The sequence below is a fragment of the Phascolarctos cinereus genome, unplaced genomic scaffold, assembly GCF_003287225.1.
Source record: "Phascolarctos cinereus isolate Bilbo 61053 unplaced genomic scaffold, phaCin_HiC Scaffold_9;HRSCAF=440, whole genome shotgun sequence".
Lineage (NCBI taxonomy): Eukaryota > Metazoa > Chordata > Mammalia > Diprotodontia > Phascolarctidae > Phascolarctos > Phascolarctos cinereus.
Window position 1 is genome coordinate 76,464,527 of NW_027556402.1, and position 19,438 is coordinate 76,483,964.

Sequence of the window (19,438 nt, forward strand, 5' to 3'; positions counted from 1 at the left end):
AAAACACAAGAATGTTTTACAACCATGCTAAGATTATCCATATTAGAATATGTTTATACTCATAGCCCTCATATAAAGAGAGTGATAGAATATATATATATGTATATATATATATAATATACATATATATACATATATATATACATACACATACTACTCTGATTAAAACAGGATAGATAGATTAGATTAGATTCATTTTGTTCAGTTGTTTCAGTCATGTCAAACTTTTCGTGACCCCATTTAGGATTTTCTTGATAAAGAGACTGGAGTGGTTTGCCATTTCCTTCTCCAACTCAGCAAACAGGGTTAAGTGACTTGCCCAGAGTCACACAGCTAGCAAGTATTTGAGGCCAGATTTGAGCTCATTTGACTCTGAGTTGAGTCTTCCTGATTCCAGGCCCAGCATTTTATCATACCGAAAGAAGGGAACTGAATTAATTTCATATAATTGAATATTTTGGATACTGGAGAGAAACCAAATGCTATCAGTTTACATTAAGTTCAGACATATAGAAGCATGAGATATTCTTGTAAGACTTTAGAAATTATTCTCTGGGCTAGACCTGTCATTTTAGAGCCCAGCCTGTGCAGCTTCCTCTCATATCACATTGAGGAATTAGCATAATTACTGCCAGGTAGAGCCTTCTTTGTCCTCTTATTTCAGGAGTGCTCTGAAGGCTCTACTGACCACCAAAATACTTCTATTCTCTTACGAATGCCTGAATTTTCATAATTACACATTAATTCCTTTGGCTTGGTTTTAATCTTATATGAAAATGCAAATGGCCATGGGAGTGGTAACACATTAAGCCTTATCAACTATTTATACTTTAAGGCACGTGTGTTTATTAGATCCTTTTCTGAGAGCAGGTTCAATAGAAGATGTTATTATGGCTGACTAAAATGAGAGGGAAGAATTGAAATCCTAGGCTAATGAGAAGGGGGAGAAAGGTTAGAGAAGCAGGGAGTTAAGTAGTATTGAAGAGAGAGGACCCATTTTACAAATTTATCTAGTTCTAACCCTGACTATGAGTCCATAGTCATTCTTTGAATTTTCAGCTGTTTTGACTAGGAGATGGCAAATATATAGATAGGTTTATTTATTACCAAATCCTATAGTGGTAAGGTTAACAAATATCAATGCCTTATGAAAACTTAATTGATATGTTAGTAAAGTTGGTTTTCCCTGTAGTCAGAGCCCACTTATTAATAAAGTGAAGTTGGTTGTGGCCAATGTGGTTAAATTAAAGAAGTGTGAAGGCCCTCCTTCCTATCTAAAATACTTTCACCATTGGCCATACAGTTTATCCTTAGGGAATCATTTCTTGGGTCTTGAAAGTTTTTTGGTCTTCACTGCAAATTCCTTAACACTTGGGGGACAAGGCATTGAATACCATAGGATAGATGCCTAGGGACTGGGAATGGTCAGATACATGTGTAATGAAGACAAATTTAAAGTAAAATAGTTATACTGCTATGACTTATGTATGCTCTGAGCTCCACCAGAGGTACTTGAGATATAGGAGGTAAGTTTCAGTGTGTGGTCTCACCAGTGATGAATACTCTTTTATTGTCCCTTTTGTTTTTGTTTTTTTATGTTTTCTTGGTTCTTTTTGGTTTTTGGTTAGGCAGTGGGGTTAAGTGACTTGCCCAGGGTCACACAACTAGTAAGTGTTATGTGTCTGAGGCAGGATTTGAAGTCAGATCCTCCTGAATCCAGGGCCAGTGCTCTATCCACTACACCACCTAGCTTCCCCCTGGATATTCTTTTAGACACTGGTGTCATTTCATTGGTCATTCCTCAACCCCCCCCCCATAGTGATTCCTTCCATTTTAGATTACTAAAAATATTCATGCTTGATATTCTTAGGGGAATCTATTATTCCAATAAGAACATATATATCATAAATGTCAACTGTTTTTAGTAGATTGCTATTTGTGGGCTCGTAAGGGAAGACTATCAACTCAATTATATTTTCCATATATTTTTTTTGTATGCACTTCATCTTCTTTATCATTTGGTTTGCTCTCCCATATTATAATGATAAATTCTCTGAGAACAAGCTTTAAAATACCTCCACATACATACACTGACTGCACATATTATTGAGAATGTTTCTATAATATACTGAATCATTGGCATTGCATGTTAGAGGAAAAAAAGACATTTAAACCAACCACTGGAGATTGCTGCAAAACAGATCTCTGCTGGGTCCCACAACATTTTACTAGGATACATCAATTTTGACATAATCATATGTTTAAGAAATTATTTTTTAGACTAGATAAACTTATTTTAACACTCGCATAATTTAAGGATGTACCTGGATCTTTAATCCTGTCAGACAAGAGATATGAACATCTGAGTGACTTGGAAGATTTGATCCAGTGACAGAGTCTGGTCCAGTGATTCCTCTGAGTGGTTCTTCTTTCATTTTCTTCAGCAGACTTGCATAAATCATTCTTTGGGAGTCAGAAGGAGGGGTATATGGAGGTTCTGTTGATCTATGTCAATACATGTTAGTTTTTAATGGCTATGGAATCATAAAATGTTAATGATGTAAGGGACCTGAAAAATCAGCTATTCTAACACACATAAATGAGGAAGATTATCTATTTTATACTGACTAATAGAAAAAGTAAGGCCTATAATAAGACAATGGAAGGTTAGTTTTGGTTAATGTAATTCAGAATATTTTTATGCAAATCAAGATTCATTCACTCTGCCAACAAATAATGACAGCTATTCAGTACTTTATTAATGATTTTACTTTATGACAATAAAGTTCAATTTTCCTTTCTGCATTTCATTTTCTACATCATACTCACTTGTTGGCTGAATGTAGGCAAGCTCTCCAGGCATCCAGTTCTTCAGAAAGTTGTTCAATTTTCAAAGGTACTGACACATCCCTCCGTTTTAAAAGCTGGCTGAAATAGAAGAAAATAACTGATGTTTCCATATCACTTGAAGGTTTTCAAAATGCTTTACATACTTATTTGATCTTCAGAACTACTCCCTAGGAGTTATTAGGATTGTCATTTTACAAAAGAGGAAATTGAGGGTCCCTGAGGTTGGGTGTTTTGTCCATGATTATGAAGGTGATACGTCCTAATAGCACTTTAACTCACTCCACATCAGCCAGACAAAGGAATGTCTCACCTTCCTAACCCTATTCTTCACAGTAACTGAGACTTTGAATTCCTCCACCCCCTCAATAATTTCTGAGGTCATCACCCTTGTTCAGACTTCATTTTCCTTCGTCTCCAATCTCAACCTAACAGCCATTGCAGCTCCACAGGGTCCTCTGCTCTTGAAGCCCTTGCCCCGAACTCTTGCCAAGACTCTACCCTGGATTACTTCCACCATCTGCCTCCTCCACTTCTGCTTATACACTGCTGGATGCAGCTGGAATCTCACACTTACAACTCAGCTGTCTGGATACATCACAAATTAGGTTATCCAACTTCAAATGGGCCCTACCTGTAGAAAAGGAGTCATTTTATTTCTTGCTTATTATCATACTCTTTACAGAGGCTATTCCAAACCTGCTCTTTCCTCGTCAAACCTTCCACATCTCCCCCTAAAAGAGTTTACTTTTTACTTTGTTGAGAAAATTGGCCCTGGAAATGCCTCCATCCTATGGTCCTCTCCCCTGATTGTTGAGTTCCTAGCCTGGATCATCATTTCATAAGGTGACAATAACTCGGAAATCAGCAAATGCTACAAATCAAAGCTTGATTTATTGTTTTGTTGATTGTCTAGACTTAAGGAAGTGACAGAGAAAAAGTGTTAATACTGCAGATTAAAATTAAAAGTATGTCAGGTGTATGCCTTGTTTTTGGAGAACCTGTTATTAAACATTTACCAGCACAGTTCATACTATGTATACTGCCTCCCAGTTAATATTTGAAAGTAAAAGATTAATGTTCCAAAATAGCAAATGCAATTTAAAATAACATGTTATTCAGATTGATTCAGAACAAAAATATAGCAAGTGCTAAATGAACATAACAGTCACTACTAATAAAAATACTGTTAGGTAGTGTTTAACCTTATTTAACCTTAACCTATAGAGAAGAAGGTAAATAAAGATGGGCTGAGGTGCTTCCAAATGGAATAAGAAGCAAGCAGAAGACAAAGTTTTCTTCTGTTTTTATTGCTCGTGGAATAAGTAATGAAATGTGTAAAACAAGACTATATGGTCAATTGAAATATGAAACAAGTATCAATTTAGAATCACAGATGAGAACAGTAACAGAACTAGGGGAGCACTGTATACACTGACTGCAATAGCATATATACAAGTAGTGAAAGGCAGCTGGACTCAGATGAATAGTAATGACTAATTTTAGTTCTGGAGACTAGAAGATGAGAAATATTTCCCTTCTTTCAGGAGAGGGGACGACAGGCATAGGATGCTGCATAGGCTGTCAGAAGAAGCCATACTATTTGGCTTTGCTTTGTTACAAGGAAAGGTTCTATTTACCCTTTTGGGGGGTGGGGCAGGGAGGCATGTTGGGAAATTACTGTGATGTAAAAAAACAAAAGCATCAGTAAAAGTTCGAAAATGTTAGACTCACATAGATGAAAAATTGCATTTCAGAGCAAGAAGGAACCTTAGCTATCAAGTTCAACCCCATCATTTCAGTGATAGGGAAACTGAAGCCCTGAGATGCTAAGTGATCTGTCCATGGTAACAAAGACAGGTAATAGAAGAGACAGATAATTATGTAGATCTTTTGACTTTATGTCAAATATTATTTTTCAGAGTCTCCATGGTTATTACTGCTATTGATATTAATTATTTTTCATTGAAATGACAAGTGCAATCACCATTTTGGGAGACTCTTCTTCTAAGTAGAAGAAACTTTATATTAAGTATGGTTTATATTAATCTTTTCTGCTTATATGTTAACAATTTCCTTTGAAGTATAGCTGCTTGTAAACTAATACTTTTTCATCTTAAAAGTTCAAAGTGAGATAAATCTGAAAATAAAAATGTAACTATGCCTGACCTTGAGAAAATCATTTTTCTGGGCCTTATTTCACTTATCTGAAAATTTAGGGGGCTGGACTAGATGGTGTCTGGGTTCCTTTCCAGTTCTAAAAATCTGAAAATAGGTTGATTTTTCTCGTTCATAGTGCTTAATCTACTCCATTTATGTGAAATCTGGCAAATGTTAGATAAATAAAATTGATTGTCAAAATGAGGTATCGTAGGGGAAAGATTGAGAACTAAGAAAACAAAAATTATATTTTAAGTGAGAGAAAACATATACTACACCAACAAACATTTAATAAGATATTAATATGAATAAAAGGGTGAAGAGTGAAAAGTAAAGCAAGTACATTTAAGTCAAATGTAGGGTAAGATGAGAAGAAGGCCTGGATTAAATATTATAAACATGTAGATTCATAGTTGGAAGGGATTCCAAAGACCATCTAGTCCAACCTATAACTGCACAGGAATCTCCTCTACAACATTCATGACAAAAAGTTTTCCAGGCTTCATTTAAATGCCTCTCAAGGCAGTCCAGTCATTTCCCCAGGGCAGATCTAATTGTTAAGGCATTTTTCCTTACACTGGACCCACACCTACATCTCTGTAGCTTCTACTCATAGCTAGCCTAAAATCAAATCAGCTTTGTTGGTGACCATGTTGCTCTGCCTTCCTCTACTTCTCCCACCTTCTCTTCTGTCTGCCATCTCCAACGAGTACTCCTGCCACTTGAACAACGTACTTCTCATTCTATGATCTCTCCCTTACTTTGTCAGACTGATGCTACCTTTTCTATTACTTCCCAGAAAATTCTCAACATGTGGATACACCCTTAATATATACCAATATAGGGAACTAAAATGAGCATAAAATTGCAAATATTATGTGAGAGAATTCACTGATAATGATTAAGACAGTATTGTTTCAAAAAAGTGTAGGAATCTAAAGGTTAGAAGAGTAATAAAAGAAAATAAAGTCAATTGATAGGAAGCAGTATAAATGCTGGCATGAATCAATCTCGATCCCCACTTTTATGACAGTGTGAAATGTAAAAAGTTACACAAACAAAAACGACATGGCCTACTTTGGAAGTGAGTAAGACAGTGGTCAGGGGTTGATTAATTGATTCTAAGACCTTGCATAAACAACTACTATCATATAGTTTCTTAATTCAGTGCATCAAGGATCTGTGATTTCATCAGTGTAAAAAGTCCCTCTACTGATGCAGATTGCAACCTCTCTGACTTTGTAAGCAACTGAGCTGCTGTGGTCAAAAATATATCACCTTGTAGCCATCCTTCTGGTGATGCTGCTCTCGAAAGTCAGCTAGACTGGTCCTAGGAAGACAAACATACAGTCTATCACTGGGCCCCTACTGGAAACCTTTCCATCTTTGTAGAGCTTGCCACATTTTGTTCTCCATTGGCATAACCTTCAAGAACCAAAGGTTATCTTCTTGCTCTGATGCTCACTACACCACCTTATCCTTCCTGAGCCTTTATTTGTAGAATGAGGGAGGGTGGATGAGATGAACTCTAAGATGCCTTTCAACTTTATATCTATAATCTTATGAATAAAGTTTTATTCAAACATAATGTCTAAAAGAACAGTTTTCAGCATGTTTTCCATGAAACCAGGCATCAGAAACTCAACAAGTAAACCTATTTGCGAATAAAAGGAAAAAGGAACCTAAGGCTTTCAAATGATGTTTGAAAAAGGTAAATCTGTGTGATTATCCTCTTAGTTTGCTCTCATTCTTCCTGGAATGTAGTGATAGCTTGACAGAGAAGAAAGGTAAAATATGAACCCTAAGCCCATGTATGTTTATATCACTGTAACAAATTAGTTGTATAACATACTAAGTTGTTTTCTCCATTACTAGCTTTAACCCTGAGTAACATAGCCAAGAAATTTAACTTCAATTTTGCCTTGACAAGAACAGCTAACTTTTGAATTAATTTTAATAGATGTAATTTCCCAGTCATGTTTTTATTTTTGCCTGTCCTTTGAATGTTAACATTGTATGACTGATCATGTTTCATTATCTGTTCAAGCTAAGGTATTTCAGCATGATTAACAGTCACTTTCTAATGCATCCTCAAAGAATGTGATTTTTACACAAACAAGAGCTGGGGAGAAAGAGGGAGACCAGCTTCATCCCTTCTACCTTATGATTATATAGTGTTGTTGTTCGTCCTTTGTTTTCAAAGAGGACCAATGACATCATGGGATGACGTCTTGGCTTGTGCATGAATTAGATTTAAGTGAGACAAGAGTTGCATAAAGTCTTTAGCCTCACACTGTCTTCCAGTTATTGAAGTCCAGTGGCAGGACAAAAGTCAAGATAACTGGTGATGACCTGGTATGCAGTAGATAACTTTGGCATCTTCAATGTCTGACCAAGCTCTGAGCCCTCCACAGTGCCTTCTTCAGCTGCCTTCATGGCCATTGAAACAAATTATTCTCATCTGCCCATTCCACTGGGGAAAGTCTTCACATGCTTTGGATGGATATCCCCCTAAGTCACTGATAGGGTTGAGGCCTTGGTTACCCTCAACTTGGTTTAGCCCATCTGCCAAGATTTTTTTTTTACCAGGGTGTGGCTGCTGCACATGCTATAGCTTTTTGGAGCCACAAGTGAGAGATGGACACCAAAGCATGAAGATGAGCAGCACGCCTCCTTAAATACTCCATATGTGCATTTGGTCTATACCAGGATGCAGTTACTTCTGTATGTCCTCCCCATCCAATAGAATTAATAAGAATACTGGTATTCCTGGGCACTCTCTGGTCTACCCATAATTAATCATTTTCAAGGACAGTCCATTTAGCACAGTAGGCCTGGGATAGTATTTCTCCTGTTCTCCCCACTGAGTAATTTTTGTTCTATATATTGATTTTAGATAAAGAAATGAGGGAAAAGAATGATTTCAAGTCCCTATTTTCTAAAACAAATTGCTCTTTCACAATAGCAAGTACCTTGTGTACTCATAAAGGGCTGGCACAATGCTCTGATATTGTCTTCTGATTGCTAACAAAGCACCAATGTAACCATATAATATCAACAGCTCATTTCGGACTCTAAAAGAGAACACATGGAATAGAATATTATTTGAATGCTTAGTCCGTATATTAGTATCTACATATATCCAAAGAAATATTTATTACTAAGTGTGATTATTAAAATTTCAATGAAAGCTGCAATTTGAATTGCTGAAGATTTTTAGCTTATAAAATTACCTACCCATACATATACAGATAAGTAGCAGAATGATAATTATTCCATAAATGTTTTCAAATTCAAAACAGTTAACATCTTAAATGGAAACTCTCCCTACCCACTTGCTTTTCATCATCCCACTTTTCCTTCTCACAGTAGGGACAAGTTAGAGATTCCTTGGTACTTTGTGGGAATTCCCAGAAATGTCATTGAACTCCACTGCTCTTATGGTACAGGGTAGAAACCTGCAGGGAGGCTTCCCTGCCCATATTTCCTGACTCAACTTAAGCTTCCTAAAGCCACAGTGACCCTTTCTATAAGGAAGATAAAATAGGATTGGCCCCAGTGGTTGTCTACACAGTCACAAGTCACCAGGCATTCATCAAACACTTCCTGGGTGCCAGGCACTGTGCTAAGTGCTGAGGTTAAAAAGGAATGCTGAAAACAGTCTCTGCTTTCAAGGAGCTCCCCAACACCTGGAAGCCTATGCCACCAATTCCCAACTCTGGCCAAAGGTTTGGTGCTGGCTCTGCTTGAGCCATGTGTAGGTATATGCTTCCCTGTTATTATGTGGGGTCCCTCTACACTAGTGGTGTCAAACTGAAGTAAAAATGAATTCCTGCTGCTGTATATTGACCTAGAAAACCATAAGTTAACATTATCTTTGTTGTATTTTTATTTCATTTGATCAATATTTCCCAATTATACTTTACTCTGGTGCAGGCACTTGTGGCCTGTGGGCCTTGAGTTGGATATTTCTGCTCTAAACTATATTATTTTGCTCTAAATTGATTCCACTGTAATTTTAATAAGTTCTCTATTACTCTCATCCTTCTGTCCCTTCCATCTCCACTCTCCAGGACAAATTTAATGAACCAAATGCTCATTCACCTGTTCCAAGAAAGGAACTAAATCTCAAACTGACAATGGTTTAAGACAAAAGATAACAAGAATTATCTTTAAATAAGACAGGAAGTTCAATTTCAGCATCTGGAAGAAAGGTGTACTCACTCACTACATTTATGCAGGATTAATCTTTCAGTGCGTACATAACTCAGAAGATCAAGAACTGGGTAGATTGTATCCAAATTCCAGTCTGAATGGCTCATTTGTTCTGATATTAAAAAAAGAGAGAGAAAATATAAGCAATCTTGCAATTAAAAAAAAAGTACCTGTCAATATTTGATCCTCAAAATTTGTATAAACTACATATAAAAACATTGCCCTTCTCTCTGTAAATCCATTTCTTCTACTTCAGCTGTTCCCTAGGTCACTTAAAGTAAGAAATCATGAACATCTTCTTATGGCATGTTCACTCAGAGTTCCCTCTGAGACACCAAGTCCCAAGCAGGCCAAACTAAAAGGAAAAGAAAAATGGCTCATTAAATTCAGTCCAAGTCTTCTGTTGGATTTTCTTTTTAAATTTTTAGAACCACTGATTTCTTTTAGTCCTTCAATACATGAGCCAGTTTAATTTTAAGACTGACTGCAAAAATGAGTGAAGAGGTCAAACAAATGAGTAGATTGCATATGAATATGCCACGCAAAAACTCACGTTTGATGAAGTGAATACCAATAGGAAGGGCTTTTTCAGGTTCTTTACTTAACAAGTAATACTTTATGGTTTCAAATACATTTCCATCTGCAAGGGCAGTCTCTGCTAATCCTGTACATTCTTCTATTGTGGGTAGATGACACTAGAAAACAATTGTTAAAAGAAGAAATAATCATTCTAAATACATACATACATACATAAAGATAATTTAGGGAAGTACAATAAATGCTTTTTTGTTTCTTAAATATTTTTCCATCTGAAATTGCAATTGTAGAGAGATTTACATGGATTTATTACTGTTAATCTGCACAGTTACATTTGGTGAAAGAGAGGTAAAGTTTCACATTATTTTCTTTGATAATTGCCTTCACTTGGTCCTATCACCCTGCCATTCTTTCAAGCTATCATTTGCCATCTTTTCTTACTGTCAGAGTGATAACCCTAGAAAAAGTGGTTTATGGTCATCGTTTCAACTTTCTTATCTCCAGTTCATTTCTCTACCTCTTTGAGATCTGGCTTTCATGGAGACTGTTCACTTCTTAATAACGAAATCTTTAAGCCGAATGGACTTTTCTCAGTTCTCATACTTCTTCATCTCTCCACAACGTTTGACTCTGTTGACTATCCCAGATACTGTATCCTTTCTGGGTTTACCAGACACTGTGCTGTGTTGGTTTTCTTCCTTTCTGATCAATCTTAGTTTTTTCTCTAGAAGTGTCATCCATGTCCCCACTCATTTTGTGAATCAATTAATCAACAAGCATCTGCTTTGGGCCCTGTTCTTTCTTTACTTTTTCCCAATCTTATTAGCAACCATGTCTTTATAGGTAATTCCCACATCTATAAATTCAGTCTTCAATTCTTTCCTGAGTGCTAGTCCCTTATCTCATAACTGCCTGGTAAATGCCTATATAAATACTTTTTGAAATGAATCAAAAGGATAGAGAAATAGAAGCTAGATGTGTCAGTCGAGTCAGGTAGATTTGGAACTGTCAATAATTAATGTCAACTTGGAGGGTGATCTCTAGTGTGATAACCCATGGGTCTGTCTTTAGCACTGTATCATTCAATATTTTTATTATTTATTTGAACAGTTCAATAATTTTGTTAATCATGTGAATAAAGGCAAAGATGATTACATTTGAAAATAGGAAGCATAACTGGATGACAGAATTGGGATCAACAAGTTGATGGCCAGAATCTAATAAAATGGAATTAATAAAATTGAGAGAAATATAAAATTCTAAACTTAGGTTAAAAAAAAACTTCACTAGTACTGTTTGGGAAGGCATGGCTTCTATAAAAAAGATCTGGGTATTTTAAAATATTGTAGCAATGTCAAGAATAGGTTACAAGATAATGTGATCCCAAGATAAACAGATAATGCAACTTTAGGCTTCAAAATTGGAACAGTGTCAAGGATGAGAGGAAGACTGAAATCATCCTGTTGTAGTCTTCCTGGATCAGAACATATCTGGAGGACTGAAATTAGTTCTGAACGTGACATTTTGGAATGGATATTTATCAACTGGAGTGAATCTAGATCAGACTAGCAAGACAAATGGAGCCTGTCATACGAGGATTGGTAGAAGGAATTGGGAATGTCTATCCTGAAGAAAAGGAGACTTGAAGGAATGAAATAGCTGTTTCCCAAGATTTGCAGAGCTGTTACATGAGAGAGGAATTAGATTTACTTTGCTTGGCTCCAGAGGGAAGAAGCAGGAGTAAGTGGGATTTTGTTGCAGAGAGGTAAATTGTGACTTCATGCAAGGGCAAACTATCTAACAAAAAGAATTGTGTGAAAGTGCTTTCAGCTTCTTTCAGAGGTAATGGGTTCCTCATCACTGGATACAGTCAAGCAGAATCTGAATTTTCCTATTTGTTAGAGATACTGTAAATGGGATTATTATTCAGGTATAGATTAGACAAAATGATCTCAATGAGCCTTCAAACTATGAAATTTTGTGATTCTGATGTCAGTTATGCGAACCAGCATTTAGCCCTTTTCTGTTCAACATTTTAAACTATAATTGGGATTAATTTGGATACTTCTGTCTCTAAGTAATGTGTTTATCAAATTCAAGATTGACACAAAGCTGGGAGAGGCAACTAGAATCATGGAATCTCAGATCAGAAAGGTCCTCAGTGATCAAACAATCCAAATCATCCCAGAGTCACCGCTTTTATAACATTCCCCTAAAATAATCATGCATTGCATCTTCAACAGTCAATAAATAAGATCTTAGCACTTTCTGAGGTCACCTACTCTACTCTTGGACTAATTTGTTAGAATTTGTTTCCTTATATCTAGCCAAAATATGTCACTCTGTGACTTCTATTCATTGGTCCTAATTATCTATTGAGTCTAAGCAATAATAATAATAATCCGAAACCTTCATCCACATATTAGATATTTTAGTATAGTGATAACATCACTCATAGCTTTATCTTCTCCAAGTTAAATATCACCAGTTCCTTTTATCCTTTCTTTTACAACATGAATATCAATTCTCTCACTATCCTAATCACTCTTCTTTAGTCATACCACAACTTATCAATGTCTTGCCTGGTATGGAAAGTTAGCACTGGACACAACACTCCAGATATGGTCTTACCAAGACAAAGGATTATACTTCCATATATTATTGCCATTTCACACTAACTCCCCTATATCTGTTTCATATCAACTGTTATCTACCTATGGTTCCCGATATAGAACTTCATATTAATCTATTAAATTTCATTTTGCTAGGTTTTTGCTGCTATTCCAGCTATCAATGTATACTTGATAAGATATCCAAAGACATCCCACAGAATGAAGTTTGGATATATTTGAGTATCCTATGCTGGTTTTAAAAAGCAACTGCATCACTGCAAGAAGCAATTCTTTTTAAAATTTAAAGAACAGTTGCCAATCTACATAGGTATATAGGAGGTTTCCTTACCAGGAGTTTCTTGAAGTGAAATCACAAGATGGGGAAGATTTGCCGAGGCCATATGGTTCATGTGAACAAGATCTGATTATTTTAATGGACTATAAGCTCAATATGACTCAGCTAAAAAGCCTAACGTTTTTAGGGACATTAGCATAAGTTGGTATCCAGAAAAAAGGTACAAATTATTCCACTGCACTATGTAGTAGTTAGATCACAACTGGAACATTGTATTTAGGTCTGGATGAATATTTCAGGAAAGACACTGGGAAGCCAAAAAGGGACCAAGATGGCAAGAGGTATCTGAGAGGAGATAAAAATGAAAAAAGGACTTAAAATCATTTTAGGGACCAAGAAATAGGGAATGTAGCTCCAAGAAAAAGAGGACTTAGGGTAGACACAGGATGATAGGACTAGAGCTGGAAGAAGCAGAGGATCATAGATTGAATGCTGAATCTAAATGTAATGTAGTCTAACCCTTTCATTTCACAACTGAGGAAACTAAGACCCAAATAAGTTAAATGACTTGCCCAAGGTCATAGATAAGTAGTAGAGCTAGAAACTGAACACTATTTCTCTGCTTCCAAATGCAGTATTCCTTCTGCTACATGGATGACTTCAAATTTTAAAGATACTCTAGAAGCCTTCACAAAAGGCCCATTCTAACAGATTATGATGGCACAGAAGTGATCCAACTGGAAAAAAAAGGAGGAAAAATGTCTGTTGTCCAGACCAGATGTGGCAAACCTGCTGCTCCAAGTATGGCCTGAACTAAATCAAACTGTAATTGGGAAATGTTCAACAAAATAAATAAAAATACATTACAACACAGGTAATGTTAATTTATAGTTGTCTAAGCCAATATCTCCACAGGGATCCATTCCTATTTGAATTTGATACCATTGGTTGATACTGTATAAAATATAGCTACATGAGCAGCTCATACAGCTGAGCCCTCAATACATATATCCCAGACAGACAATGCAGATGGTCAATGATCTGGATCCAGAATTGAATAGGTAAAATTGTTAGACTGTATTTGGGAAATTCCACAGTGCTCTCAATGACCCCAAATTTCTCCCTAAAACAAAAACCCATTTTAAAAACATTAACACATTGTGGTAAAATATGAACCACCACAAGCTTTTAAAGATCAGTTTCCTCAAAGGGCAATGAAGACACACCTGGTGGACGTAAATATTTTGTAAACATATTATCTATGACAACATGCACCCAAGAAGTGGTCTATGAGAGATGTACTACAAGACAGGTCTTCAGTTATGTGTTGAGAGTGAGAGGTAATGACAGCCTATGGATAGCCCATCTACAAGGCTGGTACACAGGTACTGTTCAGAGACCTAGAGAAAAGCTTGGTATGTTTGAGGATTTCAGGGAGGGACATGAATAAGAACTTCATAGGAGAAGTTTGGATGGATTCCAGTCTGCACAGCTGTAGTGAGCACCTACATTGAGAAGAATATGCATCCACTGAAAGTACTGAGGTGATGTAGAAAGGGGTCTTATTAGACTTATTCTGGGCAACTGAGAATAGCCCTAGGACCAGGAAGGAGGCAGGTTTTAGCCCCATGTCAGATCTTCCTATATAGAATAAGTGTGAACCCAGCTGCCAAGTCTACATCAAGGCTTATTCGTTTAAAGGACTTAAGATATATCTATATGGATGTATAATTTCAATGGTATAGGGAAATCCCAGTGAGACTCCTTTTACCAATACAAATAGGCAACTACTCTGTAATTAATTGGCTTAGAGAGTAGGCTGGGGGACACTGAGAGGTTAAGAGACTCAGCCCGAGACAGCCAGTGGGTGTTAGGCAGAACTTAAAACCTCTTCCTGTCCTGAAGCCAGCTGTCTATCCATTATATCAAATAACCTCTTTTTTCTACTTCTAATTGTCAATATAATTAAGAGAAAAATATTATAATCAGGTTAGAAGCATTGATTTATGTTATATATGTTATATGTTATAGTTTATTATGTAATGTTATATGTTATAGTTTCTTAACCTCAAAGGGAAATTAAGACATAGCAGCCTGTGTCCATTAAGAATACTTACTCTCATTGGTGTACCTTCTCATAGGGCAGTGAGGTGGTGCTGCAGTAAATAGAGTTCCAGACCAGGAGTCAGAAGAACCTGAGTCCACATCTGGCCTCAGACACTTACTAGCTGTGTGACCCCATGCAAGTAACTTAACGCTGTTTGTCTCAGTTCCTACTCTGTAAAATAATCTGGAGAAGGAATTGGCAAATCACTCCAGTATCTTTGCCAAGAAAGCACCAAAGGGGGTCACAGAGAGATCGGAACAACACCACAACAACACAGTGTACCTTCTCATGTAGCTCATTTATCTCTTCATTGCGTCCTGGGTAGATAGCACAAAGTTTTACTAGGTGAAGCTCATTATTAGGAATCCTCAAGAGAAGATCTGTTGCCAAATCCCTATTCAAATGACAATGGGGAAAGTTATTTAGGAAAATCTAAATATAATGTTTGTAAAATTTCAAAATCGTAACACTTTTAATATTTCTCCCTTGCATTATCTATTTACATATAAAATAGTAATTTTTCATTGAATCTTAGAGCTCCTCATCTAAATGTAAATCATTGACATTAAAGTGGTATGAGGGAAAATTCATCTTGCTACTCATATACATTTTATGATTCTCAATTGCAAGATAACATTTGAGTTACTATGGATATGATTGTGTGTGTATTTACAATGAACTATATTTAGGGAGTTGGAGTCTCTAACCAAATCAAGTAGTTCCAGGCCCTCTTCTTGCATTCAATTGATTAACCAACCTTCCTTAAAGTCAAATCATGGCCACTTTTATTTTGCATACAAAATTGGAAAAGTGGGAATAGCTAGCATGCTAAACTAATTAAAATACATGACTATTTAAATTTTACTGCTTTCAGTCTTTTGGTACTTCTTAGTAAACCTTCAGGGAATCAACAAGGCAACAAAAAATAAAGGGATGCAACTGATGGATTTCACTTTTTAAAAATTCATTTAGTGGCCCACAAAATTAGATTCATAAATTCATTAGTAGATTAAAATACAAAACTAGACTGAGAGCTTTACAGTTTTAAACAGACTCTTTAAATGCAGCCTCCTTTCACATCACAATGTGTTAGTTTTGGGCTATTACAGAAAGTATATAACAGTTTGAGAAATATGCATAATTAACTGCCAGTTATACAAAGCAGTACAAAATTCATCATTATTATTTCTACTTTTCAGGTTCTTTGCTTTTCCTGCTCTTCCTTCTTCCTGTCTTTGGCTTATTATTTTATAAGCAGAGATAATAGAAAATGAAGAAAAGAAAAGCGAACTCAAAGCTATCTGAATAATATTTGATTTAGTCCTAGTAAATGTTCTATGAGGGAGGCAGTTTGAAGACTGTTCCGTGTTATGGTGTGTGAAATTATTATTAATAACAAAATAATGCTAAATTATAAATAATTTTATGTTTGTAAAACTTTGTATCTATAACAACAAAATCTTACATATTTCAAACCAGAGATTCTTAACCTTTTTTGTTTGTCATAGCCTTCTTTGGCAGCAGGTAAAGTCTATGACTAATCCTTCTCAAAATCATATTTTTAAATGAATTAAATAAAATACTTAGGATTGCTAAGGAAACAAATTAAATTGAAATAAGTTTATCAATTTTTTTAAATTTACAGAACCCCTGAAATCCACAGACCCCAGGCTAAGAATCCCCATTCTAAACTATTAAATATTATCATTACTTATTTTGAAATTTCAAACAATTAGATCTGTGATTACCAGTGTGGGCACTCTTTCTACAGATGCAGATTATAACTCTATCCATACCTTAGTAGGGTTCTTCTTGAGTTAATGGGGAAAAACAAATAATCCCCCCTGGGGACAAACTTTTGGTAATGAGCCATTCTACATTTATAGCCAGTAGCTAAGCTGGTCCTTGGATGGTTCAGACCCTTCCTTAGCTGAAGCTTTTCAGCTCCAGATCAATAGAATCTGCCAGAGTTTTGGCTCTACTAACACACTCAGAACTGCCCTTATTGACAAAGTCACTACCTTGTAGCTAGTGTGGGGATGAGCCTCTCACACGAGGGGGGATGCTGTTCCTCAGATGCCAGGCAAACCACCTGTTGTTCAGCCCATACTTGAAGCCTTTCCAGTGGGGTATGACCTGCAGGGGCTCAGTTTTCCCCACACAGCTTGTTGGGATTCACCTCTATTGCTACTATAATCATTAATAATAATTTATGAAAACAGTAGTTTATGGGCAACATATGAATCTAATGAAAGAGAAATTCCACTTATTTGTGAAACTAAGAACTTATTAATGAAATAAGTTTGGCTAAACTCATTTAAGGGTATTGTTAAGAATCTTATTTGAAACCTGTTTTTAACCTTTTTGTGGTCTGTATGGTCTAGAGTTAAAAGGGAAAATCTGCAGATCCCCTCTTCCTCTGCTTCCTCCTCCCCAAGCTTCTAAAGCCACTGGTACAATGAAATTTACTTTTATTTATTTCTTAAGATGGGGTTTATAAGACTTAATTAGATATGTCAATGGTAAGTTATTACTGATCTGTTAAAGATTATACAAAGAATTAAAACTCTTAGTTTTTATTCTCAGAACACACTGAATAATTTTTTTATTATAGTTAATTAGAGGTAATTTATTAGGTGAGGTGTGGCTATAAAGTAATAAGATTCATTTTCATGTATAACATTGGAGTCTACCTCACTATTTTGCAGTTATACCTTATATTACTATGAATAATGTAATTGGTTTGGTATATTAAGAAAAATAATAATTCAAGAACATTGAATAATGAAAAACTATGTACTTTTCAATGTATTATTTAAAACGCAGACTTATAAAACTATAGGATACCTGTATCCAAGAAATGGAAAGCTAAAAAGGAGATGTTGAACAATGAATATCCAGAGGAATCAAAATTTTCATTTTAAACCATGAATGGAAACAATCCAAATTACTCTTGGTTTATTAGCAATGATTAAACTTATATTCTCTGTCATATGAAGGCTAATCTAAAGGCATATTTTCATCATTTAGGCTCTTTCAGCAGCTACAAAGACTATAGTTGCTCATTGGAAATTATTCTGACTCTAAATAAATGTTTATATTTTCAACTTTCCTCAGAATATATGTATGTTAGTGTGACATAAAATACAACTGGAAAATTGGAAGGGATTTTTGAGACTCAATAAATTAATCCATGAGCATTTATTAAGTACGTACTATGTTCCAGGCACTAAGAATACAAAGACAAAAATAAAACCGTTGTTGCCCTCAATAGGCATCCATTGTATCAGGGGAAACAAAGTTTACATACTACACAAAATATTAACAAATCATTTTATGGGAAAGGCGTTATTAGCACCTGAATGGGTCAATAAAGGGTTCATGTACAAGGTAGGGTTTGAGATGAGCTTTGAAAGCTTTGAAAGAAAAATTCTAAGAGACAGAGGTTAAGAGTAGAGTAATATATAATAAAGCTAAAAAGGTAGGGGTTGGGAGAGGAACAGTTAGGTGGTGCTGTGGATAGAGCACCAGACTTGGAGTCAGAAGGGACCTGATTCAAATCTGGCCTCAGACAATTTTACTAGCTGTGTGACCCTGGCCAAGTCACGTAACCCTGATTACCTCAACAATAAAAAAAAAAAGGTAGTTGGGGCAAGGTTCCAAATGGCTCTAAAAGCCAAAGAAATTTGTTTTAGATCATAGAGGTAATATTGGAGTTTCCTGATTAGGGGCCTAGCACAAGCAGCCCTGTCCTTTCGTAGCTACATGTAGTATATATTGTAAAGGGGAAACACAAGGGGCAAGTAGGTTACTGGAACAGGCCAGGTAAGAAGAGATGAGGACCTTTTAAGTTGGGTGGTACCCATATGAGTAAAGGGAAGGATACAATATGAGAAATGTAGAGGCAGAATTTGAGGGATAAGTATAGGTTAAAGCTACAACTATGAAAAGGAAGAGTTCAGTCAGGTGAATATAATAAAACATTTGGCTTAGCTTCACAAATCTTTCATTTTTTTAAACATCACTTCATACCAGTTTTTGAAACTGACCCTATTTTTCTTTTTTTTTTTTTCAGGAGTTGTTTATCTTTAATTTGGAGTAACTGCCACCTAAAGGAATAATCTGGAAATTGGTTTGTTTCTGTGCTTGGGGTAAGCTATGGCCATTGACCATTCTAATGCTCAATCATACTAGAAGGACTGGGTAGTCTTAAAGGACAACTAGCATTAAGTGACTGTTCTCAGATGGGTGTTAATAAAGATTGGCTGTGGGATGACCCCACATCCTGCTGGTCCTCTGAAAGGTGTCAGCTTAAAGTAGAATAAATCCAGGAGACCTGATTCAAGATAGGGTGCTGCTCTTGATCTAGGGGTATGCCTAAAAGGATGGAATATTTGTATTATTCTTTTCATCAAGTGTATATGTGGGGAAGGGTCCTGGTCAGATAAATATCTCTACCAACTCCAAAGAATGGCAAATAATTGAGGAGGAGCAGAGTCTCAAAATGATCTCCTTCCCCCTATTCCTAGACTGAAAAATGGCTCAGGCCAAGGGCAGTTGCTTTTGCACATTTTGCTCCTCTGATTGTATTTGAAGGCCTAAAATGTAACCCTGGGGTCTCCTGGAGTATCTTCTGGGATTTGAGGAGCTAAGCTAAAGATCCCC

General features: G+C 36.1%; 1 protein-coding gene across 6 annotated transcripts in view; it reads right to left on the bottom strand.

Moving 5' to 3' along the window:
- WDR17 (WD repeat domain 17) overlaps positions 1-19,438 on the bottom strand; it is a 95,929-nt gene that overhangs the window by 2,791 nt on the left and 73,700 nt on the right. Inside the window, exons 22-28 of one of the 6 annotated variants that reach the window (XR_013483996.1) lie at positions 15,056-15,167; positions 9,776-9,917; positions 9,232-9,334; positions 7,980-8,081; positions 6,286-6,337; positions 2,830-2,928; positions 2,375-2,463 (exon numbers count right to left, since the gene is read on the bottom strand). Coding sequence is in view for 4 of the 6 variants with exons in the window: in XM_020997883.2 (XP_020853542.2) it covers positions 2,325-2,505; positions 2,830-2,928; positions 7,980-8,081; positions 9,232-9,334; positions 9,776-9,917; positions 15,056-15,167 (739 nt within the window). In the remaining 2 variants the exon portion in view is untranslated. Of the gene's footprint in view, positions 1-2,324; positions 2,506-2,829; positions 2,929-6,285; positions 6,338-7,979; positions 8,082-9,231; positions 9,578-9,775; positions 9,918-15,055; positions 15,168-19,438 lie in introns of those variants that run through there. The other 5 variants (XR_013483995.1, XM_020997883.2, XM_078148376.1 and 2 more) reach the window with 5 other exon arrangements.